The 27,097-nt window shown below is 37.2% G+C and overlaps 2 protein-coding genes and 1 pseudogene across 8 annotated transcripts in view; 1 reads left to right on the top strand and 2 right to left on the bottom strand.

The window, feature by feature from the left end:
- Positions 1 to 26,755, bottom strand: part of LOC118002882 (ral GTPase-activating protein subunit alpha-1) — a 251,636-nt gene extending 224,881 nt beyond the window's left edge. For all 7 annotated transcript variants that reach the window (XM_034993496.1, XM_034993497.1, XM_034993493.1 and 4 more), the window contains exon 1: positions 26,364 to 26,755. In XM_034993496.1, the coding sequence (XP_034849387.1) occupies positions 26,364 to 26,469 (106 nt within the window). In that variant the 5' untranslated portion in view covers positions 26,470 to 26,755. The remainder of the gene's footprint in view (positions 1 to 26,363) is intronic.
- Positions 1,442 to 1,998, top strand: LOC118002883 (proteasome maturation protein-like). The gene has a single exon (XM_034993499.1). It carries the CDS (start codon positions 1,475 to 1,477, stop codon positions 1,898 to 1,900), a length of 426 nt encoding a protein of 141 aa, XP_034849390.1. The 5' UTR covers positions 1,442 to 1,474; the 3' UTR covers positions 1,901 to 1,998.
- Positions 6,352 to 26,068, bottom strand: LOC118002867 (annotated as a pseudogene).
- Positions 26,756 to 27,097: the final 342 nt, after the last annotated feature.

Here is a 27,097-nt window from a genome sequence, read left to right as displayed (position 1 = left end):
TGGACCATCTTCTTACACCATACACAAAAATAAACTCAAAATGGATTACGGATCTAAATATGAGACCATTTTTATGGAAAAATCCTTGAAGAGAGCATAGGCAATAATTTCTCTGACACTGGTCATAGCAACATCTTTGTAGATGGGTCTCCTGAGGCAAAGGAAACAAAAGCAAATATAAACTATTGGGACTACATCAAAATAAAAGCTTCTGCACAGCAAAGGAAACAACCAACAAAACCAAAAGACAACCTACTGAATGGGAGAAGATACTTGCAAATGAAATTTTCAGTAAATGGTTAGTGTACAAAATATATAAAGAACTTATACAACTCAACACCAAAAAGATACAAATAACCCAATTGAAAAATGGACAGAAGACACCAACAGATATTCCTCAAAAGAACAACAGATGGCCCTCAGACACATGAAAAGATGCCCAACATCACTCATCATCAGGAAAATGCAAATCAAAACCATCATGGGCATCACCTCACACCTACCTGAATGACTAAAATCAAAAACTTAAACAAGTGTTGGCAATGTGGAGAAAAAGGAACCCTTGTGCACTGTTGGTGGGAATGCAAACTGATGCAGCAATTGGGGAAGACCATATGGAGGTTCCTTAAAAAATTAAAAAATGGAACTACCCTATAATCCGGGAATCACACTCCTGGGTATTTACTCAAAAAATGCAAAAACACTAATTCAAAGGGATACATGCACCTCTATGTTTATGGCAGCATTATTTACAATAGTTAAACTATGAAAGAAGCCCAAGTGTCCATCAATAGATGAATGGATAAAGAAGATGTAGTGTGTATGTGTGTGTGTATGTATACTGGAGCCATAAAAAAGAATGAAATCTTGCCATTTCCAACAACATGGATGGATCTACAGAGTATAATGCTAAGTCAAATAAGCCAGTCAGGAAAAGACAAACACAATACGATTTCACTCGTATGTGGAATTTAAGAAACAAATGAAGGAATAAAAAAAGAGAAACAAACTGAAAAACATCTGAATTGTCAAAATAAAAAGTCAGCAAAGTCAAAGATAGGTTAGTTGATCATCTAATCTAAGGAATAAAATGAAAAAATAATGAAAAAAAAAATGAACAGAGCCTAAAAGACTTGTGGCTCACAATCAAACATACCAATACATGTACAACAGGACACCCAGAGAAGAGGGGAAAAAAAGAATTATTTCAAGAAATAACGGCTGAAAACTCCTGAATTTGATTAAAAACATTTACGCGCACATTCAAGAAACTCAACAAATTCCAAGTGGAATAAACCCAAAGAGACCCATACCTAGATACCTCATAACAAAACTCTCAAAGTCTTGGAAAGCACCAAGAAAGAAGCAATGTTTCACTTAACAAGGAGCCTCAATAAGAAAAAAATCTGATTTCTCATTAGAAAACGTGGTGGATGGTAACGGGGCTGAGAGGCTATTCACAGAGCAAGTGAAGATGAATGCCAGAGGACTTGGATCTCAGTTAAAGGATGGTATTCCAGTTACTGAACTTTCAGCAAGTGGACCTTTTGAAAGTCATGATCTTCTTCGAAAAGGCCTTCCTTGTGTGAAAAATGAACTTTTGCCCAGTCATCCTCTTGAATTATCAGAAAAAAATTCCCAGCTCAACCAAGATAAAATGAATTTTTCCACACTAAGAAACATCCAGGGTCTGTTTGCTCCACTAAAATTACAAATGGAGTTCAAGGCAGTGCAGCAGGTGCAGCGTCTTCCATTTCTTCCAAGTTCAAACCTTTCACTGGGTATCCTGAGGGGTAATGATGAGACTATTGGATTTGAAGATATTCTTAATGACCCGTCACAAAGTGAACTAATGGGAGAACCACACTTGATGGTGGAATATAAACTCGGTTCACTGTAATCTGTTGTGCTGTTCATGAAAATAGAGGGGCTGCATGTTGTTTATAGTCATCTTTTTACTATAATTTGATGTACACAACATTAAAAGTACTGACACATAAAAAAAAAAAAAAGAAAGAAAACGTGGTGGTCAGAAGGCACTGAGATGACCCTGTCAAAGAGCACAAAGAAAAAGGCTGGCAATAGAAGTATCTATATCTAGCAAAACTTAATTAAGGAGAAATAAAGACATACCCAGATACACAAAAACTGAGAATTCATTGCTAGCAGACCTGACCTATAAAAAAATACTAAAGGGAGTCCATTAGGCTGAAATGAAAGGATTCTAGACTAACTCAAATCCATGGGGAAAAAAATACCTTGAAATGTAAATGAGAACATAACATTTATGGCATTCAGCTGAAGTAGGGCTAGGAGGAAAATTTACAGCTTTAAATGCCTAAATGAAAGTAAAGATCTCAAAATCAATAATCTAATGTTCTACCTTAAGAAACTAGAAAACAAAGCATACTAACTCTAAAGCATGCAGAACAAAAAAGAAACAATAAAGAGTGAGGATATTTGAAATAGAGAAGAAAAAAACAACACAAAAACATCAATGAAAACACAATTGCGAAACCTTTAGTCATACTGTCCAAGATAAGAAGAGATAAGATTAAAATTACTAATCTGGACTGGAAAAAAGGACATTACTACCAACCTTACAGAAATAAAAAAAAATATATCATAAGGGAATACTATGAACAACCGTATGCTAGCAAATTACATAGCCTATATAAAATGGACAAATTCCTAGAAAGACATAAAATACCAAAACTGACTCAAAAAGAGAAAATATCAGTATATCTATAAGAAGTAAAAAGACTGATTTGATAATAAGGAAAACTGATCTGAAAGAAAAGCCCAGGACCAAATGGCTTCATAGGTGAATCCTATCAACACTTCCAAAAGAGAGAGAATACTTTACAATGCATTCTATGAGGCCAATATCACCCTCATTCTGAAATCAAAGACATTACAAGAAAACTACAGACAAATATCCCTTACTGATACAGACACAGGAATCCTCAACAAAATACTATAAAACTGAATATGGCAATATATAAAAAGTACTATACACCATGACCAAGTGGAATTTATCCCATAATGCAAGATCAGTTCAACATAGAAAAATCAATCATTGCAATACACCATATTAATATACAGGTCAAAACCCACATCATTGTCTCAATAGACACAGAAAAAGTACTTAACAAAATACAACATCTTTTCATGATAAAAACACTCAAAAAGTTAGGAATCGAAAGTAATTTCCTCAATCTGATAAAGGGCATCTATGAAAAAATCCAAAGCTAACTTCATACTGACTGGTAAAAGACTGAAAGCTTTACCTCTAAAAACATAAACAAAACAAGGATGTCCCTTTTTGCTACCATTACTCAACACTGTACTGGAAGGAGTAGCTAAAGAAATTAGGTATAAAAAATAAATAAAAGTCATACAAATTGTAAAAAAGAAGCATTACATCTCTCTTCACAAATGACATGATTTTATATATAAAAAATCCTAAGGAATCCACACAAAAATCTGTAAGAGCCAAAAAAAACAAGTTCATCTAGGTTTCAGAATACAAAATCAACTGTATCTCTATCCTCTAGCAATGAATAATCCACAAGTGAAAATAAGAAAACAATTCCATCTACAACAGCATGAAAAGAATAAGATATTTGGGAATGAAAGAAATGAAAATTTGTATACTAAAAACTATGAAATATCGCTAAGAGAGACTAAAGACTTAAACTGAAAGATACTCCTTGTCATAGACAAGAAGCAGTAATATTAATGTAAAAATACTATCTCAAATATATCTAACTTTTCCCCTAAGGTGACTTGCCTACTTTGTGAGATGCCTGGGAGTTGCCATCTGCCTGTCACCCTTTAAAACTGAAAGAGCAGATTAGTATGAAGGTAGTGAGACTTAAGAAACACTTGTTTCCCATAAATAGTAAACTGGATTAGCCCCCAAGGGAAAAACAAACACAAAGAAACCACAATCAGATACCATTTCTCATCCACTAGAATAGCTATACTCAGAAAGATGGATAATAACAAGCATGACAAGCATGTGGGGAAATTTCATTCTATTTTACATTGGTGGTGGAATATAAATGATGCAGCTGCTTTGGAAATGGTTTGGCAGTTTCTCAAAAAGTTAAATATAGAATTACTGTATGACCTGGCAGCTCAACTCCTGGAACAGTATATACCCAAAAATTGAAAACACAACCACACAAATGTTTGTACATCATTATTCCTAATAATCAAAAAGTGGAAACAACCCAATGTCCCCAACTGATGAATGGAAAAACAAAATGTGGTATATCCATACAACTGAATATTATTCAGCCATAAAAAGGAATGAAGTACTATTAAATGCTAAAACCTTGAAAACATTATGTTAAGTAAAAAAAAAACACAAAAGACCACATATTTTATGATTCCATTTATATGAAACATCTAGAATAGTCAAATTCATAGAGATGGAAAGTGGATTAATGGTTGCCAGGGGCAGAGAGTAAGGGGAAATGGGGAGAGAATGCTAAAGGATGAATATTTCTGTTTATTTTGCCAATCTATTCCTTTTAGATAGCCTAATATTCAACCCCCTGACATCCAATTTGTGAGATCTGCCTAACCTTAACTGGCTAACTGAATCTGAGAGCTAGAACTTCTAGGCTAGTCTGGGAAAGAATTAACCTGAAAAAGAGAAATCAGACTGGGGAAAAAACTTTTTTTCTAAGTCTAGAAACTACAAACTATTGTATCACCAACTACTGATGTTTACTGTGAACGAATGCATTACTTTCACTTTAACAGGGTCAAACGCCAGCTATTAGTATACCACTATTATTATAAAATAATGTCCTTTTCTTGAGTGGTCAGACGATAGAAGAATCAAAATACATTGCTACTGCTATTCTGGATCCAGTTCTACACCTCTAAAATAGAAAATAATTTCTCAATTCATCCCCCTACACTCAAAGGCATTCTTCTGGATGCTGAAAATAAACATATGCACATTTGGAAAATGTATTACAATGAATAAAGAAAAGTAAATACTATTAAAATTCCTACAATCTTTCTCTTTTATACTATTTCATATTTAACATTTTACTGTGCCATCAACTCCTTTACTCCTTTGGAGTTGCCTAAAATCTAGCAAAGCACTATATATTTATTCAAATGATTGCTCAGACCCAACATTTTCAAGAGTTTTAAAGAAATAAAGTCATCAAACAGATGCGTATTTTCCTTAAAGACATTTTACAATAAATGGCATGTTTATAAGCAGCAGTTTATTGTAACAACCAACTTGCCTCTAGAAGGCTCTAAAGACAACTGATAGAAAAAGAAAGGTGATTGGGAATCTTGAACCTACTGATTTAAAAGGATTCATACAATGATGACAAATTTTTGGTAACACAAATGTACCTTTTACTAGCTATTTTACTTCAGTTTGGGGTGGGAAGGGAAAGAGTAATTTTGCTAGGTGACACAATTTAAGGATTTCCTTGTGTTTATTTGACATAAAATACCAACAATGAATTTTATTTCCTTTCATTCAATTCTTGTTTTCCCAAAATGTAACTTTTAAATAATTTTCTAATTTATCCCTTTTTAGTAGGTTAGAGACTGAGAATAAAGTACAGAATCTATGGGCGCCTGGGTGGCTCAGTCGTTAAGCTTCTGCCTTTGGCTCAGGTCATGATCCCAGGGTCCTGAGATCAAGTCCCGCATTGGGCTCCTTGCTCAGCTGGGAGCCTGCTTCTCCCTCTGCCTGCCCTCCCGCTGCTTATGCACGAGCTCTCTCTCTCTGGCCAATAAATAAATAAAATCTTTTTAAACAACAAGATGCTTGACTTGAAAAGAAAACTATCTAGGATTAATTTCTTTTAGAGTAATTTATCCCTACTTAAAGACAGATTGCCCTACATATAACAGCTTCATACAAAAAAGTTATAAAATTCTCCTTGATATGATAAATGATAAATAAAAAACATTAAAATTCTCCAATTGAACAAGGTATGCAAGGATTTTTATGTTGTTCTTTTTTTTGTTAAATGCTGAGAACAAAATAACTTACTGGAATATAAAGAGCTGAATGAGCATGCCACTAATAGAGAAAGGAGGTATTTTCACAGAACCAGTCTATTTCCCCATTCCATCTCCATTTGATGTCAATCAAAACATACCATCGGCCATTTAGCTAAAAAAATAAATAAATAAATAAATAATACAGGGGCGCCTGGGTGGCTCAGTTGGTTAAGCGACGGCCTTCAGCTCAGGTCATGATTCTGGAGTCCCAGGATCGAGTCCTGCATCGGGCTCCCTGCTCGGCAGGGAGTCTGCTTTTCCCTCTCACCCTTCCTCCCTCTCATGCTCTCTATCATTCTCTCTCTCTAATAAATAAATAAAAATCTTAAAAAAAAGAATACAGTATGCTTGTGCACATACACAGTTATTTTATATACAATTAAGTAATGGGGAAGGGGAAAATGAAAGAATCGAGAAAACAGTACTGTAGTAGTAAAGATGTGGTGGAATCAAATTGCAGTTTTCTCATTGAGACTGTCTTGGTCTGGAGGAAGAGAGTTCTAGAGTAGAGTAGCAAGTCCTCTTTTTAGTAGACTCCTCCTGTCTGCTGCTGGAACACATCAACTGTATCTTCATCCTCCATTTCCAACTGTGCAGATGTGTCTGTTTCATTGATTGGCTGCCCATCAAATCAGAATCTGATCTGCCTCACTGACAAACCCTGCCTTTTACAATAGGCTTTCCATTAGTTTACTAAGTGGTGTATACCTCTTCATCTTAAACTGTACCACAGAACTATCCTGCCCCGTCACCTTAAAATTAATAATGACCATTATTCTCAGCCTTGTCTCCTTCCTGGGGCTTTTCATCAGCAATGGAGAGCAATGGAGTCTCCTCAGCTGCCACTTCACAAAGGAGGTATCAGGTCCTCACTGAACGAGCACACAAGCAGCACCAGGAGCAGCAGCAGAGGAGGCCATAGCAGTGGAGGAGGGAGAGGGCAGACCGAGAGGTCTACTTTTAATATGTCTTGACAACATATGTCACAATCTTTTCCAAGTTTCATTTTTTTTATTCTTATGTTAATCCCCATACATTACATCATTAGTTTTAGATGAAGTGTTCCATGATTCATGGTTTGTGCATAACACCCAGTGCTCCATGCAGAATGTGCCCTCCTCAATACCCACCACCAGGCTAACCCATCCTCCCACCCCCTCCCCTCCAGAACCCTGTTTGTTTTTCAGAGTCCATCATCTCTCGTGGTTCGTCTACCCCTCCGATTTCCCCTGCTTCATTCTTCCCCTCCCGCTACCTTCTTCTTCTTCTTCTTTTTTTTTTCTTAACATATATTGCATTATTTGTTTCAGAGGTACAGATCTGAGATTCAAGTCTTGCACAATTCACAGTGCTTACCAGAGCACATACCCTCCCTAGTGTCTATCAAAGTTTCATATTTAATAGCCCATAAGTTAGGGAATCAATTCTCTTAAACTTGTTGCATATGTTTCACAGTTTGGTGTTTTTTAACTCTGCTAATGATGGGTTTTACTATTATAGCTATAAAATGTTTCATATAAGCAAATTTATCAAGCATTTCTGTGATGATTTCTCACTCTGGTGTAAGTTTTGAGAATGGTCTTCCCTATCCCAATATATAAAATATATTTCCTTATTTCTTTCCCATTTTATCCTGAAGATTTAGAACTATTTTGAATTTACTTTGTTATAAAACATCCATATATCACTTTTTATGCAGATGAACATTCTTTCTCCTTCATCTTTATCTAAACCACCATTTAATGAAGTGGTCACATGAGCTCCTCCTGTAGCAAACAGAAGTCCTCCTTTTAAAAATTAACATCCTTTTTTAATGTTAACTGTCCTTGACTATAAAAAAGACATGCAAGTCCCTCTTAAATAAAAAGAGCCTAAATAAACAAATGGAGGCTCCTTGGAATAGGAAGAACAGATACCCTACCAATATCAACCTCCTCTAAATTAAACCTACAGATCCAAGTCCATCCAATAAAAGATCCTAACAAATATTATTTAGGGATTTAACAAGCTGATTCCCAAATTCATATGGAAGAGCAAAAGGCCAAGACACTAAGAAATCTGTATTAGTCTCCTGTGGCTGCTATGACAAATTAGGGCCACAAACTTGATGTTTTGTGCTATATTTACTCACCTTCTCTAGCTACAGATCAGTGTATTCTGTTAAATGGGGGTGGGGAAACACACCTTAAAGCTAACATATTGTTGGGCTATCAGCCATAAGTTTTCTAAAAATTAGATGTATATGAGTCATGAAGATTTCTCTCAATAATGAGGGGAGATTATCTGATAATTTCTCCATAATGCCATAAACCTTTTTCAGTTAATGTTCTGTTTTTTTGGTTTTTCTTTTTTACATAATACAGACTTTAGGTTCTGAACCCATTTTTCTGCACAGGTACTAAAGACAACCCAAGGCCTCTTTCTGATCAGGACACTGACTTTAAATGTTTTTTTCTACCATGGTCAATTAAAAGGAAATTGCCACAAAAAAAGCAACTTTGTTCTCCTCATACCTAACATATTTTTTTTTTTTTAGCTTAATCAGGTATTTTATTTTATTTTATTTTAAACATATTCATTCTTGAACTACATAATATTTACTGAGCACCTATTATATGCCAGGCACTATGCTGAGTCTAGGAACATGAAGAAGAAAAGACACACCTCTGCCCTCAGGAAGATAGTTATGATATAGTCATTCAAATAAATACATTGTAATAAAATAACCAAATTACTAAAAGTAAATAGCACAGTGTAGGAAAAGCTCCTATGCCCCTCTGATAGGGAAAGCTGCACCAAAGCTACATACAGATTTTGCCCTGAGCCTTGAAGGAAGAGCAGAAGCTTCGGGTCTAAGAGTGACATGAAGACAGCATGGTACAGTAAATACCATTAGCAAAGGTACAGGCATCACAGAAAGTGACTTCTGATTCAATATTGCTAAAATGTAAAGTACCAGAGAGGGATAACAAGAAGTTAAAGAAGACAATGTGGCAGACAAAGATACATTTATGTGGGATACCCTTATATCCATTTATCTTTGTCTACCACATTGTCAAAGATGAAAGTTTCATGTTTTAGTAACTTGAAGGATGATGATGCCATTGACAGAAATACAAAAAAAGAAAAAAAGGAAAAAATCATATAGATTGTATAGATATTTGAAATTAGAAACAGATTTAACAAACATACTTATCCCTATTTCCTATTTTCCTCAAGGTCTATTTCTATCACATGGATTCTTCTAGAAGAAAAGATGTTAGCTAATATATGAACACACACACACGTATACACATAAGCCATGATTGAATTTAGAAACAAGAAAAAAATGTTTTTTTAGAAAAAGTATGCTTCCTTTTTTTAAGACACTGAAAACTTAACCTAACATAGCTCTTTACACTTTAACTGTCAGGAAATCTAAGAACCAAATTCAATGCCTTAGAGCTTTAATCAGCTCATCCCTAGAACCTGATAACGTTTCCTTTCTTTAAGTATGGGTATTCAGTTGTCTGTTTTACCACTAATTGTTCTATTGCACATACTGCACATTTTATGCAGTCCTATAAGCATTATATAAAGTCATTTAGATGGAATAAAATCCTTAATAAAAATGAAATGTTAATGCAGAGGTGGCTTACAGTATTTGAAACAGCTTCTTTTAGTAATTATTTAATTAATCAGTAACACGTAAATAATCTGTTCAGTGTATCACTTCTTCATAAATACACAAAGGTAAAGTATTTCAATTAGGTCAAATTAATTTTTCAAATCAGTAAGACTCAAAGAATATAAAAAAGGGGCGCCTGGGTGGCTCAGTTGGTTAAGCGACTGCCTTCGGCTCAGGTCATGATCCTGGAGTCCCGGGATCGAGTCCCACATCGGGCTCCCTGCTCGGCAGGGAGTCTGCTTCTCCCTCTGACCCTCTCCCCTCTCATGTGCTCTCTCTCTCAAATAAATAAATAAAATCTTTAAAAAAAAAAGAAAAATAAATAAAGAATATAAAAAAGCCTAATATCATGTATATAGAATTACTAATTTTGCATATCAAATCTTTAAAAATATATTCAAGGTATAAAATCAATTTATTTTTATAAGCAGTTTACAATTCACAATGACTCCTACACATTTTCAGATTTTCATTCATATCAGTCCAAACGTAATCTATACCATTTTTAAGTTTATTTAATGAAGATATAATATTTGTTTCTATCCTTATACATTACCATTTATACCTATTGAATATTCCTTATTTTTCTGACTTAGGATATTTTAATCTAATTTTCCTTGTGAAACATTAACACATTCAGATTAGAGAAAAACAATCACGTATTTTTTAGTGATCAAATGATAACCAATTTCTTCTCTAAATATAAAAAAGTAAAATATGGGGAGCAAGTTGCTTTGTATGAAGCCAATTTTCAGTCTCATTTGTTTCAGAGAACCTCCTACTATCAGTAGCTGGTGTACAATGTCTTGAAAACTTATGTTTTATGAACAGACATTTCTGCAAAGAAGACATCCAAATGGCCAAACACATGAAAAAGTACTCAACATCACACGGCCTCAGGGAAATACTAATCAAAACCACAATGAGATACCACCTCACACCAGTCAGAATGGCTAATATTAACAAGTCAGGAAATGACAGATGTTGGCAAGGATGCGGAGAAAGGGGAACCCTCTTACACTGTTGGTGGGAATGCAAGTTGGTGCAGCCACTCTGGAAAACAGTATGGAGATTCCTCAAAAAGTTGAAAATAGAGCTACCCTATGACCCAGCAATTGCACTCCTGGGTATTTACCCCAAAGATACAAATGTAGTGATCTGAAGGAGCATCTGCACCCCAATGTTTATAGCAGCCATGTCCACAACAGCCAAACTGTGGAAAGAGTCCAGATGTCCATCGAGAGATGAATGGATAAAGATGTGGTACACACACACACACACACACACACACAGGAATATTATGCAGCCATCAAAAAATGAAATCTTGCCATTTGCAATGACGTGGCTGGAACTAGAGGGTATTATGCTAAGCGAAATAAATCAATCAGGGAAAGACAATTATCATATGATCTCACTGATATGTGGAATTTGAGAAACAAGGCATCATAGAGGAAGAGAGGAAAAAATGAAACAAGACGAAACCAGAGAAGGAGACAAGCCATAAGACACTCTTAATCTCAGGAAACAAACTGAGGGTTGCTGGAGCGGAGGGGGCTGGGAGGGATGGGGTGGAGGGGTGGCTGGGTGGTGGACACTGGGGAGGGTATATACTGTGGGGAGCGCTGTGTATTGTGTAAGACCGATGAATCACAGACCTGTACCCCCGAAACAAATAATACATTATATGTTAATAAAAAAAAGTTTATCGAAATTTTAAAAATGAGACAAAAAAAGAAAACTTATGTTTTAGGGTCTTTTGTGGGTTTTTTGTTTGTTTCAAGCAGGTATAGACATCAGGTAAGGAAAGTCATTCCTGACAGATGGCACACAAACAGGTGCTTTGGGACTGCTCCAGCTTACTGACTTAAGAGCCTTCAGGCCATGGTGAGAAGGGAATCAGACAGAGCCAGCAGAATCCATAAACTGAGAATATCAGCTAACAGTCCAAGGAAACCAGGATAATTAGAATTCACACGACAAAGCACCAAAGAAGAAAGAGATGCACACAGTGAGAACTCAGGATACTGAGGAAGATCCCCTTCCAGTATGATCATAACATACTGACAAAGAAACTTCCCAAGACAGGATAAAGAACTGTGTGAAAGAATTTGAGAGAACAGTACTGATCACAGAAGACTGAGAATAGCACCTGTTTCCAAGAGCTGAACTACAGAAAAACTCATAATCTGCAGAGCATTCACCGGGTAGAATACTCAGGAAGATGTTGCCTCATAATAAGTAATAATTAGCCCCAGACAGATCCACTCAAGAAACCACAAAAGCGAGACCTGAAATGCTCAAACTGCTTTCAAGTAATTTAACTGCATCCCTGAATAAAGCTCAAGAATTTATAGGAATACAAAAATATCCAGAAGCTAAGATCAAATTCACAGTATCAGATATGCGAAGATTAGTTAGCATAGAAAGAAGAAAACAACTCAGGATAAAGAAAATAATCAATTGATTAAAACTGACCCAGAACTGACAAAGAAGTTAGAATAAGCACAGAAGTATATTAAGTTACTTTAACTGTATTCCAAGTGTTCAAGATGTTAAAAAGAGACAATATAATTTTACACCCAAAATGAACTAGATAAAAACTACATCTGAGATGAAAAATAAACTAGATAAAATCAATGCAGATTGCATGTAGCAGAATACTAGTGAACTTGAAGACAGCAAGAGAAACTACCCAAGATAAAACACAGAGAAAAAAGAATCCCCCCTAAACGGAAAAGAATGTCAGTTATTTTCAAGCTGAGACCTTCCAATATACTAATAATACTTTCCCAATATACCAATCTAATATGAATACTTACTCATATATTAATAAATGAAATTCCAAAAAAGGGGAGAAAGATGTGGGGAAAAAAAATGACCAAACTTAATGAAAATGTAAACCGAATCTAAGAAGCTCAATGAACCCCCAAAGCCAAAAAATACTAAGAAAACTATACCATGGCACAACTGCTCAAAACCAGTGATGAAAAGAAAATCTTAAAAGCTGCCAGAAAAATTTTTTTAAATGTTATGTACAGAGTAAAAATGATAGCAGATTTATCAAAATAATGCAAGCAAGGAGCACCTGGCTGGCTCAGTCAGTGGAGCATACAACTCTTGATCTCGGGGTTGTCGGTTTGAGACCCATATTGCATGTAGAGGTTACTTAAAAATAAAATCTTTTAAGAGAGAGAGAAAGGAAGGAAGGAAGGAAGGAAGGAAGGAAGGAAGGAAGGAAGGAAGGAAAGAAGACAGTGGAGTAAAATCTTTAAAGGACAAAGGAAAAGGCTATCAACTTAGAATTCTGAACAGAGTCAAATATTTTTCCAAAAAGAAGGCAAAATAAAAACTTTTCACACAAACAAAAGTGTAAGGAATTCGTCACCTGCAGACTATCATCACAAAGGAACATTAAAGGAGTCCTTCAGGCAGAACCAAAATAATACTGGATGGATAGAAATAACTATCTCTGCAAAGAAATGAGGAGCAGTGGGAAATGATACTACATGGGTAAATGCATGTTTTCTTATTATTATTTAAAAGTCCTTAAAAAAATAACTGCTTAAACAAAATAATATGGTATGGCGTTTACAACATGTATAAGTATGTATGACCAAAAAAGTATAAAGGCTGAGGGGACAAATGGAAGTACACTGTTATAAAGTTGTTATACAATATGAGAAGTGATACAGTGGTATATCACCTAATAGTAGACTCTGGTAAAGATATATATTATAAATCTTAGAGCAATCACTATAATAATAAAGAGATGCTAATAAACCAACAAAGGAGATTTCTAAAAGAATCATAAATTTATTCAATACAAGGAAAGCAAAAAAGAGAGAAGAGGGAAAAACAGGGCAAATAGAAAACAAATAGCAAGACAACAGGTTCAAACTTAACTAAATCAATAATGGCATTAAATGTACATTATCCACATATAAATGACTACTTATTGGTCTGAATCTGAACAGAACAATTACAAGTAAGGAGACTGAGTCAGTAATCAAAAGCCTCCCAAGGAGAAAAGTCCAGGACCAGATGGCTTCACTGGTGAATTCTACCAAACATTTAAAGAAAAACACGGTGCCTGGGTGGCTCAGTTGGTTAAGCAACTGCCTTCGGCTCAGGTCATGATCCTGGAGTCCTGGGATTGAGTCCCACATCAGGCTCCCAGCTCAGCGGGGAGCCTGCTTCTCCCTCTGACCCTCTCCCTTCTCATGCTGTTTGTCTCTCTCTCTCTCTCTCAAATAAATAAATAATCTTAAAAAAAAAAAATAAAGAAAAATAATTACCAACTCTTCTCCAACTCTTCCATATGAGAGAAGAGGGAATACTTCTGAACTCATAAGGCCAGCGTTACCCTGACAGTTAAAAAAAAAAAAAAAGAAAGAAAGGAGAAAAGAAGAAGGAGAAAGAAAAAGAGAGAAAGAAAGAGAGAGAGGTAGCGCCTGGGTGGCTCAGTCATTAAGTGTCTGCCTTTGGCTCAGGTCATGATCCCACGGTCCTGGGATCGAGCCCCGCATCAGGCTCCCTGCTCCGCAGGATGCCTGCTTCTCCCTCTCCCATTCCCCCTGCTTGTGTTCCCGCTCCCGCTGTGTTTCTCTCTGTCAAATAAATAAACAAAATCTTTAAAAGAAAGAAAAAAAGAGAGAGAAAGAAAGAAAACTATAAAATAATATCCCTGAAGAACATAGATGCAAAAATCCTCAACAAAAGAGCAGCAAACCCAAACTCAACAATGAGTTAAAAGGATCATAGCCACGATTAAGTGGGATTTATTTCAAGCATGCAAAGATGGTTCAACATCCAAAATCAATGCGATTCACCACATTAACAAAATGAAGGATAAAAATCACATGATCATCTTAATAGATGTAGAAAAAGCATTTGACAAAATTCAACATCCACTCATAATAAAAACTCCCTACAAACTGGGTATATAGGACATGCACCTCCACATAATAAAGGCCATATATGACAAGCCCACAGCTGACACCATACTTAATGGTAAAAAGTTGAAATATTTTCCTCAAAGATCAGGAACAAGATGCCCACTCTTGCTACTTTTATTCAACATTGTATTAGAAGTCCTAGCCAGAGCAATTAGGCAAGAAGAAGTTAAAGGCATCCAAATTTGAAAGGAAGATGTAAAACTGTCTCTATTTGCAGATGACCTATTCTTCTTATACATAGAAAACTCTAATGACTCCACCAAAAAACTGTTAAAACTAATAAATTCAGTAAAGTTGCAGGATACAAAATCAGTATACAAAATTCAGTTGCATTTCTATATACTAACAATGAGCCATGAGAATAACAATGAGCCATGAGAAAGAGAAATTAAGAAAACAAACCTAGGGCCCCTGGCTAGCTCAATCAGTACAGCATGCAATTCTTGATCTGAGAGTTGTGAGTTCAAGCCCCATGTTGGGTGTACAGCTTACTTGAAAAAATATTTTTTTTTTACAATTCCATCAAAAGAAAAATACCGAGGAATAAATTTAAGTAAGGAGGTAAAAGATCCATACACTAAAAACTATAGGATACTGATGAAAGAAATTGAAGAAGACACAAATAAATACATTCCATACTCACAGATTGGAAAACTTAAAAGTTAAAGTGTCCACACTACCCAAAGCAATCTAAAGATTCAATGCAATCCCTATTAAAATCCCAATGGCATTTTTCACAAGAATACAAAAAATAAACCTAAAATTTGTATGGAACCAAAAAGTACCTCAAGCAACCAAAGCAATCTGGAGAAAGAACAAAGTTGGAGGCATCACACTCCCTGATTTCAAGCTCTATTACAAAGCTAAAGTAATCAAAACAGTATGATATTTGCATAAAAACAGATACACAGATCAATGGAACAGAATTGAGGGAAATAAACCAATGCATAAATGGTCAATTAATTTACAACAAAGGAGCCAAGAATACACAACAGGAAAAAGATAATCAGTGTTGGGGAAACTGGACAGCCACATGCAAAAGAATGAAACTGGACCCCTATGTTACAACATATACAAAAATTAATTAAAAGTAAATTAAAGACTTACACTAAGACCTGAAACCACAAAACTCCTAGAAAAGCACATAATTGGTAAGCTCCTTGACACTGGTCCTGATGACTGTTTGGATTTCACAACAAAAAGGCAATAAAAGCAAAAATACACTTGATCTTAGCCAAAAGGCCGAGAAGCGATAATAAAAGCAAAAATAAACAACCAGGGTGCCTGGGTGGCTCAGTTGTATGATTCCAGGGTCCTGGGATCAAACCCTGCATCGGGCTCCCTGCTCTGCGGGAAAACTGCTTCTCCCTCTCCCACTCCCCCTGCTTGTGTTCCCTCTCTCGCTGTCTCTCTCTCTGTCAAATAAATAAAATCTTTTAAAAATAAAAAATAACCAAATTACATCAAACTAATAGGCTTCTGCACAGCAAAGCATCAACAAAATGAAAAGGCAACCCTCAGAATGGAAAAGATATCTGCAAATCATGTATCTGATAAGGGGTTAATATCCAAAATATATAAAGAACTCATTCAATTCAATAGCAAAATAACAAACAATCCAATTTAAAAATAGACAGAAGATCTGAATAGACATTTTTCCAAAGACATACAGATGGCCAACAGGTACATGAAAAGGTGCTCAACATCACTAATCATCAGGGAAATGCAAATCCAAAACACAGTGAGATATCATCTCACACCTGTTAGAATGTCTATTTTCAAAAAGAAGTTAAGTATTGGTAAGGATGTGGAGAAAAGGGAACCTGTGTACATTGTTCGTGGGAATGTAAATCAGTACAGCCACTGTGGAAAACAGTTGGGAGATTCTTCAAAAAATTCAAAACAGAACTACCATATGATCTAGCAATTCCACTTCTGGGTATATATCTGAAGGAAATGAAATCACTACCTCAAAGAGATACTTGCATCCCCTCATTCACTACAGCATTATTTATAATAGCCAAGACATGGAAACAACTTCAGTTATTCCAATGGATGAATAAAGAAAATGTAATGTGTGTGTGCATGTATACATGCACACGCACATACATCCTACACTTATATATACAATGGAATATTAGTCAGCCACAAAAACAGAAAAAGAAAATCCTGCCATTCGCTACATTATATTAAGTGAAATGGCAGAGAAAGACAAATACTATATGATTTCCCTTATATGTGAAAATTAAAAAGAAAACTTCATAAAAACATAACAGATTGGGGGTTGACTGAGGCAAGAGGTGGGGGAAATGGGTGAAGGTGGTCAAAAGGTATAAACTTCCACTTAATAAGACAAATAAGTTCTGGGTATATAACGAAGAGCACAGTAACAAAAAAAAGAATGTACATCATCCAAACATTTTAATTAAAAGGCCAATTTCCAAAGCAAAGAATATTACTGGGGAGAAAGAGATCATTTCATAATGATGAAAGAATCAATTTAGGGGCACCTGGGTGGCTCAGTCCATTAAGCACCTGCCTTCGGTTCAGGTCATGATCTCCAGGTCCTGGGATTGAGCCGCACTTTGGGCTCCCTGCTCAGCGGGGAGTCTGCTTCTCCCTCCCCGTTTGTGCATGCATGCGCACATGCTCTCTCTCTCCCTCTCAAATAAAATCTTAAAAAAAAAAAAAGAAAAAAGAATCAATTTATCAAGGGGAAAGAATAATCTTAAATGTTTTGGCACCTAATAAGAGAACTTTAAAATACATTCAGCAAAATCTGATAGAACTGCAAAAAGAAACAGACAAACCCACAATTTCAATCAGAAACTTCAGCACTCCCTCTCAATATTGATAAAACAAGTAGACAGCAATTCAGCAAGGATACAGGAGTCTTTAACAACGCTATCAAACAACTTGTCCTAATTGACATTTTTAGAGCATTCAACCCAAGAACAGCAGAATATGTATTGTTTTCAAGTGCAAATTGAACATGTATCAAGTTAGAACCTATGTGGGACTATCAAATCAATTTTAAAGAAATCAAGTCATGAAATATGTTGTCTGACTATAATGCAACTAAATTAGAAATCAGTAACAGGGGCGCCTGGGTGGCTCAGTCGTTAAGCGTCTGCCTTTGGCTCAGGTCATGATCCCAGGGTCCTGGGATCGAGCCCCGCATCAGGCTCCCTGCTCAGCGGGAAGCCTGCTTCTCCCTCTCCCACTCCCCCTGCTTGTGTTCCCTCTCTCGCTGGTCTCTCTCTGTCAAATAAATAAATAAAATCTTTAAAAAAAAAGAAAGAAATCAGTAACAATTATCTGAGTAATCCACAAATATTTGAAGCTAAAGAACACAATCATAAATAACCAATGGATCAAAGAAGAAACCAAAAAGGCAAGGTAGAATGTACTATGGATCTCACTGAAAATGTGAATACAAAATACCATAATTTGTGGGATACTACTTAGGAAAAATTTGTATCACCAAATGCCTACAGTGGGAAGAAAAAAGGTCTCAAATCAGTAATCTCAATTTACATTTTAAGAAACTAGAAAAAGAGCAAATTAAACCTAAGCCAAAAAAAAGAGAAATAATCAAGAGATCAAAGCAGAGATCAATGAAATAAAAATGGAAAAACAGAAAATCAGTAAAGCCACAAGCTGGTTCTTTTAGATTAATAAGAGTGATAAGCCTCCAGTCATTCCGATCAGGAAAAGACAAATTATCAATATCAAGTTTAAGAGAGGTGACATCACCACAGATTCTACAGACATCAAAAGGATAAGGGAGTATTATGAACCACTTTATGCCTATAAACTTGACAACTTATATGAAATAAAACTTCCTTGAAAAAAAAAAAACTACCAATGCTCACTCAAGAAGAAATGGATAACGTGAACAGCCGTCTTCCTAATAAAATAGTTAAAAACATGGCTTCAAAGAAAACTGCAGATCCAGATGGCTTCACTGGTGAATTCCACCAAACATTTAAGTAAAAAATAATTCTACATGAATACTTCTCAATTAATACTATAAGGCTAGCATTACCTGATACCAAAACCAAAACCATTACAAGAAAAGAGAAGTGCAGGCCAATATCCCTCATGAACAAAAATATAAAAATTATAAACAAAATTTTAGCATATCAAACCCAACAATATATAAAAATGACAATACATTATGACCAAGTGAGGTTTAATCCCAGGACTGCAGAGCTGACTAACATTTGAAATCAATGACTATAATTCATCAGATTCATAAATGAAAGAAAGATCTGTTCATCTCAGTAGTACAAAAAGCATTTAACAAATCCAACATCCATTCCTGATCCAAACTCTCAGCAAAAAATGAAACTTTCTTAACATGATAAAAGGTATCATGTTGTATGATAAAAAAAACTGATTGTTTTACTCTTAAGATCAGGAACAATACAAGGATGCCCACTCTCAGCACTTCTATTCTACACTGTGCTAAGCGTTCTAGTGAGTTCAATAAGCCAAGAAAAAAATAAACAAAAGCATCCACGTTGGAAAGGAAGAAATAAAATGGTTTTTATTCAGACGACACTGTCTATGTAAAAAACCCAATGGAATCTACAAAAAATTAATATGAACATGTGAGTTTAGCAATACTAAGTGAGTCAGCAAGATTTCAGGATATACAAGCTCAGTACACAAAAATCAGGGGCACCCAGCTAACTCAGTAGGAAGAACATGTGATTACTGATTTGGGGGTCATGAGTTCAAGCCCTACAAGGGGTGTAGAGATTACTAAAAAAAGAAAAGAAAAAAAGCAACACTTTAAAAAAATTGTATTTCCATACACTAGCAAGGAAATGGATCTAAAAATACCATTTACAACAGCATCAAAAGTAGAAAATATTTAGGGATAAGTGACAGAAAATGTGTAAGACCTGTACATTAAGAACTACTAAACACTGCCAAGAGAAATTTAAAAAGCCCTATGTAAATGGAGAAACATATCTTGTTCATGAGTTAGAGAACTCAATATTGTTGTCTATTCCCTGCCCCCCCCCCCCCCAAATTGACCAAGAGAGCCACCATAATCCCAATCAATATCCCTGGAGGAATTTTTTTTTTTTTTAAGAAACTGACAATCTAATCTTAAAACTCATATGGAAATGCAAAGGACCTGATACAACCCCCACCACCCCCACCTCCAAAAAAACCTTTGAAAAGGAAGAACAAAGTTGTAGGAAGGAACAACACTACCTGATTTCAAGATTTATTGTTACGGTAAAAAAAACCAACAAAAACTGTGTGTGCGTGTGTGTGTGTGAACACATACAGAGAAAGAGGGAGAGAGAGAGGAGAAAGTGAATAAGAGAAAAGAGGGAAAGGGAGGGGTCTTGGCTCTAACACAAACGAACAGATCACTGGAACAAAATAGAAATTCCAGAAATAGGCCCTCACATATATAGACAAATGAGTTTTGGAAAAAGTGCAAAGGCAATTCAGTGGAGAAAGGGCTGTCTTTTTCAACAAATGGTGCTGGAGCAATTGAATATCCATTGCACACACACACACAAAAAAAGTCAATCCATACCTTAAACCATATTTACAAAGTTAACTCAATAGATCCTAAAATTACAAAATTTCTTGAAGAAAGGATAGCAGAAGCTCTTTGTGACTTCAGCTTAGGCCAAGATTTAGATCTAACATGAAAAGAATAAACCATGAGAGACAAAATTGATATATGGACTTAATCAAAATTAAGAATTCCTACTCCTTCAAAGAAAATATTAAGAAATTTAAAAGACAATCCAAAGACTGGGAAAAAAGATCTCTGCAAATGTTTGTTTTTTTTTTTTAAGATTTTATTTTATTTATTCATGAGAGACAGAGAGAGAGAGAGGCAGAGGGAGAAGCAGGCTCCCAAGGAGCAGTGAGCCCGATGCGGGACTCGATCCCAGGACTCTGGGATCATGACCTGAGCCGAAGGGAGACGCCTAACCATCTGAGCCACCCAGGCGCCCCTGCAAATCATGTATCTAATAAAGTACGTGTATTCAAAGAATATAAAGAATTTTCAAAACTGAATGAAAAAATTTGAATAGACACTCAAAGAAGTTATACAATGGAAAAATAAGCACATGAAAAGAAGCTCAACCTTATTAGATATCAGAGAAACAATTACAACTACTACATATTTATTAGAGTGGTTGAAATTAAAAAGACCAGCCATACCAAGTGGTGTTGGTACTTTTGTGGAGGAAATGGAACTCTCATACCCTGCTGGTAAGAATGTAAAATTATAAAAAACAGTATGGCAGGGGCGCCTGGGTGGCTCAGTTGGTTAAGCAACTGCCTTCGGCTCAGGTCATGATCCTGGAGTCCCGGGATCGAGTCCCACATCGGGCTCCCTGCTCAGCAGGGAGTCTGCTTCTCCCTCTGACCCTCCTCCCTCTCATGCTCTCTGTCTCTCATTGTCTCTCTCGCAAATAAATAAAATCTTAAAAAAAAAAAAAAAACAGTATGGCAGTTTCTTATAAATTTAAACACACAACTATGTGATCCAGCCATTCCACTCCTAGGTATTTATCCAAGAGAGAAAAAAGCATGTGTCTATAAACAAGTACACCTCACAGCAGCTTTATGTGTAATAGCCCAAAACTGCAAATGCATATGTCCATCAACAGGTAGATTATCAAATTGTGGCATATCCAAACAATGGGATACTACTCAGCAACAAAGCAATATACTCCCAACACACCATAGATGAATTTCAAATAAGGCTGAATAAAAGAAACCAAACAAAAAAGAGTAAATACTGTGTAATTCCATATGTACGTACACACACACACATAACTGTGTAATTCCATACACACACACACACAAAGTTTTGCCCAAGGGAAGGTGGGGGGGGATGGGGTGCATGCAGGGGTGGGAGAAAGGGATTACCAAGGAGCAAAAGGAAACTTTGGGAGGCTATAGATAAAATTGCTACCTGGAATGTCTGGCTATGTCCCTAATCTTAATTGCCATGATGGCTTCACAAGGTATGTATGTATGTCAAAATTATTCAATTGCATGCTTTAAATATGTGCAATTTATTGTATACCAATTCTATATCGATAAAGCTGTTAGAAAGAATGATCCAGGGGCACCTGGGTGGCTCAGTCGTTAAGCGTCTGCCTTCGGCTCAGGTCATGATCCCAGAGTCCTGGGATCGAGTCCCACATCGGGCTCCCTGCTCAGCGGGAAGCCTGCTTCTCCCTCTCCCACTCCCCCTGCTTGTGTTCCTGCTCTCGCTGTCTCTGTCAAATAAATAAATAAAATCTTAAAAAAAAAAAAAAAAGAATGATCCAACAAAAATCAGTGTATTTATTAACTGAATAAGAACTCATCTTCTTATTTTTAAGTCATCACGACTGAACTTACCTAGCCACAGAAGAAAATTAACATTTAGTCAATATCCACTATATGCAGGCATTGTTAGCTACCTTACATGTGCTAACTTAGTGTATTATCTCAAGGCTTGTAATTGAAAAAAAGGGGACGGGAAGAGAAGAGAGGATAACACAAAACTTTTTAAACTAGACAAGGCTTTATTTCTGTTTTTTAAAAACTCTAACTCCCAGTTTCTACAAATAAAATATATAGCAATATCAATAAACACAGCAGACTTAAATCTAAGTCCTTCAGAGTCAAGTTGTAAAATTCAGCTGGAATGTCTCATGTGTCCCTTAGGAACACATGGCAGGAAAAAGGTTTAGACTGGATGTTTAAATTATGTTCTCATATATTTGGATGCACTGAATTCTCCCTAAATACCCTGAATGAATGGCAATTCATTTTAAGGGTTAAAAATATAGTTCAGATGGAACCAATCAAAAATAAAAATCCTGTGTAACTGGCAATGCCCACTTTGCAAACTAGTTTCCTCACAATGTTTTTAGGTAAAACTCGCACCTACTTCCAGAAAAGATTTGAAATGGGGATGCCAAGCATCTGCCTTCGGCTCAGGTCAGGATCCCAGGGTCCTGGGATCGAGCCTGGCATCGGGCTCCCTACTTGGCGGGAAGCCTGCTTCTCCCTCTCCCACTCCCCCTGCTTGTGTTCCCTCTCTCGCTGTGTGTGTCTCTCTCTCTGTCAAATAAATAAATAAATAAAACATTTAAAAAAAATAAATACAGGATTTGAAATGGCTCTTCCATCTGCAAAATAAGGTACCTGATTGGTGGACCTTATAGTTTTTGTCACTCTACTTTTTCACAGTCATTTTCTTAGGAATTACATTAACCATATTTCAAACAAAATAACTGTAATCATTTAAAGATACAGAATATTTTATTCAATTAATTAATATAGTAGAACCAATGTACATTTGTTTTTGTTTTGTTGTTTTTGTTTCAAGTTTTTATTTAAATTCTAGTTAGTTAACATGTACTGTAACTGTAGTTTCAGGAGAATTTAGTGATTCATCACTTACATACAATACCCAGTGCTCATCACAACACATGCCCTCCTTAATACCCATCACCCGTTTAGCCCATCCCCCCAGCCACCACCCCTCCAGCCACCCTCAGTTTGTTCTCCATTGTTAAGAGTCTCTCTTATGGTTTGCCTCCCTCTTTTTTTTTTCTTTCCCCTACGTTCATCTGTTTTGTTTCTTAAATTCCACACAAGAGTGAAATCATATGGTATTTGTCTTTCTCTGACTGACTTAATTTGCTTAGCATAATATACTTTAGCTCCATCCACATTGTTGCAAGTGGCAAGATTTCATTCTTTTTTATGGCTGAGTAATATTCCACTTTATCCATTTATCAGTCAATGGACATTTAGGTTCTTTCCATAACAAGTACAACATCTGGAGATCCATCTTTTACTTCATTATTTTGACAAGGTTTCTAAATCTCAGCACTACATTTAGAGCCAGAATATTGTTGTGATGTGTTATCCTGAGCAATGTAAGATATTTAGCAGCATATCTGCAACCCACTAGATGCCAGTAGCCTCTCCCCCATTTGTGACAACCAAAAGTATCTCCAGACATTGCCAATATTGCCAGAGGGACAACGAACTGTCCCTGGTTGAGAACTACTGGTTTAAAACTACTGAGGTGTAAAAAGAGACAAACCAAAAAAAAAAAAAAAAAAAAAAATATATATATATATATATATATGAACTGGAACGCACTCGTGAACTGGAAGGGAGGGGCAGAAGGACAATCTCAAGAAGGCTCCAAGCTCAGTGGAGCCTGATGTGGGGCTCAATCCCACAACCCTGAGATCATGACCTGAGCTGAAATCAAGATTCAGATGCCAACTGACTGAGCCACCCAGGCGCCCCCACCCCAAAAAAACAGACTCTTAACTATAGAGAACAAACATGTTTACTGGGGAGGTGGGTGGGGGAGATGGACGAAATAGGTGAAGATTAGGAGTACACTTACCTTGATGAGAACTGAGTAATATATGGAATTGGTGAATCACTATATTATACACCTGAAACTAGTATAACACTGTATGTTAACTACACTGGAACTAAAATAAAACATAATATTAAAAATAAATAAATAAAAATAAGAGTACTAAAGTGCTGTAATCTCTGTATGGACCTCATCCACTGACAGGGCAGGGAGTCTGAAAGCACAGTATTCTCTATTTGAAGGTTCTTAAGGATATTTTAAGTGTTTATATATAGTATATGCTCCATTTTCTAAAAGCCCATAAATTAATAAAAAACAAAGAGGTTTTTTATTATTGTTTTGTTTTCAAACCAAGGAAGCTAGACCCTACAAAATATCTAACGCGTCTAGCCTCTTAATTTAGACCATGTCACACAGATGGAAAAAACTTTTATACCCAAGAAGTATGTATGAACCATTCCCTAACCACTCTGTAACTAAAGAATACAGCAGTTAATTTAGGAAATGTCAATACTCTATTGGAACTCAACTTTATAGCTCTGACTTTACTCAACCTACAGTTTGTCCCAAGTAGGTGTCAAATTCCATTAAGTCTCCAATTTTAAACGACCATCATCTGTGAACATCTACATTCACACACTTTGTCTGTTGCACTCTCTCAGCCAAACCTTTTCTTCAATGACTTAACTCTCAAGTAGAATGAAAATAAAAAGATCACAGTCTCAACTATATTTAGAAGATTTATATTTTTTTGAAAACTGGATCTCTTTTTATATCGCTAAACTGGATTTAATTGTTTTCTTACTCCACAGAAAGAAATACAACTTACTTGTGATAAAGATTTGCTGTCATAAATGTAGGAAGAGTAAAAAAACAAACTGGAGATATGAAATCTGGGCTCCAGTTCTGGCCTCCTAGTAGCTGGATGACTACTTAACATTCCCAAACCTCAGCTTTGTCATTTGTAAAATATGGAGTATAATAATATCTACCTCTATAGTTACTGTGAGGATTAATTATAATTTATGTGAAATCATTTTGTAAACCATACAAATGGTGGTGGTAGTATCCTGATGGTATGAATAAACAACAGAGAAACACACAGCTCAAATACAGGACTTACTTACATCACTAATTAAACGTCACTTTTCAGAAAAACACTCATTAAAAGGAGAGCTTAGGATAATAAACTCTGAACTAGGATTTAGGCATCTGGGTTCTAAAGTTAGTCCTGCCAATAACTCTCTGTACCAACACAAGCAAAGTAACCTTCCTTTTCACCTCAAATTCCATCTAAAAAGATCAGTCCTGAACCGGATGTTCCATAAATATCCTTACAGCCCTTATCAGCCTATATGAAATGAGCAAGTATTCAAAAGATTCGTTTAACCCTATTGCCACAACTCGGAGCACTATTTGGTCTGCTAGCCAAAGAGATGTAGAGGGCAACAGAGGGTAAGAAAATTTTAACTAAATAAAACCAGAATTGTATGCAATTTTCGAGAAGCAAAGGAAGTTATAAACTACTTTGTTTTCTGTAATTAATAATAATCTTCCCTCTAAGTGACAGTAATGATGAACAAGGTACTTTAACAGAAGGGCGGGGCTCTTGCCCTAAGATTTTTGGAAACCAGCCACTTCCCAGAGGTGTAACTGCTTCCTCGCCCTCAGGAGCCAAGAAACTTGAAAGATTAAGGTTTATACTGTTGAGTTTAGTGTTGTTGGTTTTTTTTAAAAGATTTTATTTATTTATTTGAGAGAGAGAGAGAATGAGAGAGAGAGCACATGAGAAGAGGAAGGGTCAGAGGGAGAAGCAGACTCCCCGCTGAGCAGGGAGCCCGATGCGGGACTCGATCCAGGGACTCCAGGATTATGACCTGAGCCGAAGGCAGCCGCTCAACCAACTGAGCCACCCAGGCGCCCTAGGGTTTTTTTTTTCCCCCCCACTCGGATGGGGACGGCGGTAGTTACCTGACATACATATTCTATAAACACCATTATCGACAACACCAAGCCTCCGGAAAGTCTAAAAAAGATCTAAGTTTTTAGAGTAATGCTCGTTTGTAAAAATGAGCTCGGACTATTAACTCAAGATTAGGTAACCCTGTGTCGGTGGTGATTAGTATCTGTCAACTGCCAAGTTTTCCCTTCCCCAAATTACCCGCCCTCCCGGGTCTCTGCGCAGGCAACGCCTCGCCCTCTATTCCCGCACAGCGCCGGGGAGGGCGGGAGAGTCCCCAGGGGCTCCCAGAGACTGGAAGGCCTTTGGGCGCGACCACCCCTCGCTCCTCACCGATGACGATGCGCAGGTGCTTGAGACGGGTCAGCGCGTCCTTCTTGGTGTCCAGCACCTTCTGGGTAGACTTCTTCACGTCCCCGTGCGGCTTCTTGGAGAACATCCTGCCGCTGCCGCCGCCGCCGCCACGACCGACTCCGGCCCCCTCCCGGTCCGGCCCCGGCGGCGGAAAGTGGAGAGAGTGGGCGGGGAGGATACTAGCGTAAGCAACTCATTCACTCCCCAGGCTTGCGGGCCCCAGCGCAGCCGACTCCGCTCACATCCAGGCCAGAGCCGCCACAGCCACCCGCGTCGCGCTGCGGCTGCAAGGCACCTTCGGTTCCGGCTCCAATATGGCGGATCCCCTCTCCCAGTCCTGCACGGAGCGGGGGAGAGCCGGCAGGTCGGTCGCCGCCGCCTCCGCTGGCTCCTGAAGCCGCCGCTCGCAGCCACAGGCCGGGGCCCGGGACCCGGAGCCGCGGAGGTGAGGCTCTCGGCGGCAGCAGCACAACTCCTCTCCCTGAGGCCCCCTTAAGGTTAAAGCTTCTTTAGCAGCTTAGACCCTGCATAGGCCGAAAGGGAGCCGAGTGCGGTGATGAGGTTTCACGACTCTGCCGTCGGTGGCGAATGGTCCCCGTGGCAACCGCCTTCTGACGTCAAGGCTTCTTGACGTCATGCCAGCGTGAGCTCATCTGTGGCCTTACCCACCTTTGGTTTCCTGTGTAAGCCGCCAAAGGAGGAGCCCAGGAAAG

This window comes from Mirounga leonina, unplaced genomic scaffold (assembly GCF_011800145.1).
Source record: "Mirounga leonina isolate KUSES-001 unplaced genomic scaffold, KU_Mleo_1.0 Mir_84, whole genome shotgun sequence".
In the NCBI taxonomy this organism is placed as follows: domain Eukaryota; kingdom Metazoa; phylum Chordata; class Mammalia; order Carnivora; family Phocidae; genus Mirounga; species Mirounga leonina.
This window is presented reverse-complemented; position numbering and strand designations above follow the sequence as displayed.

What these genes read in the sequence shown, in the direction of transcription:
- LOC118002883 (XM_034993499.1), top strand. Translation starts at nt 1,475, where the DNA reads ATGAATGCCAGAGGACTTGGATCTCAGTTAAAGGATGGTATTCCAGTT.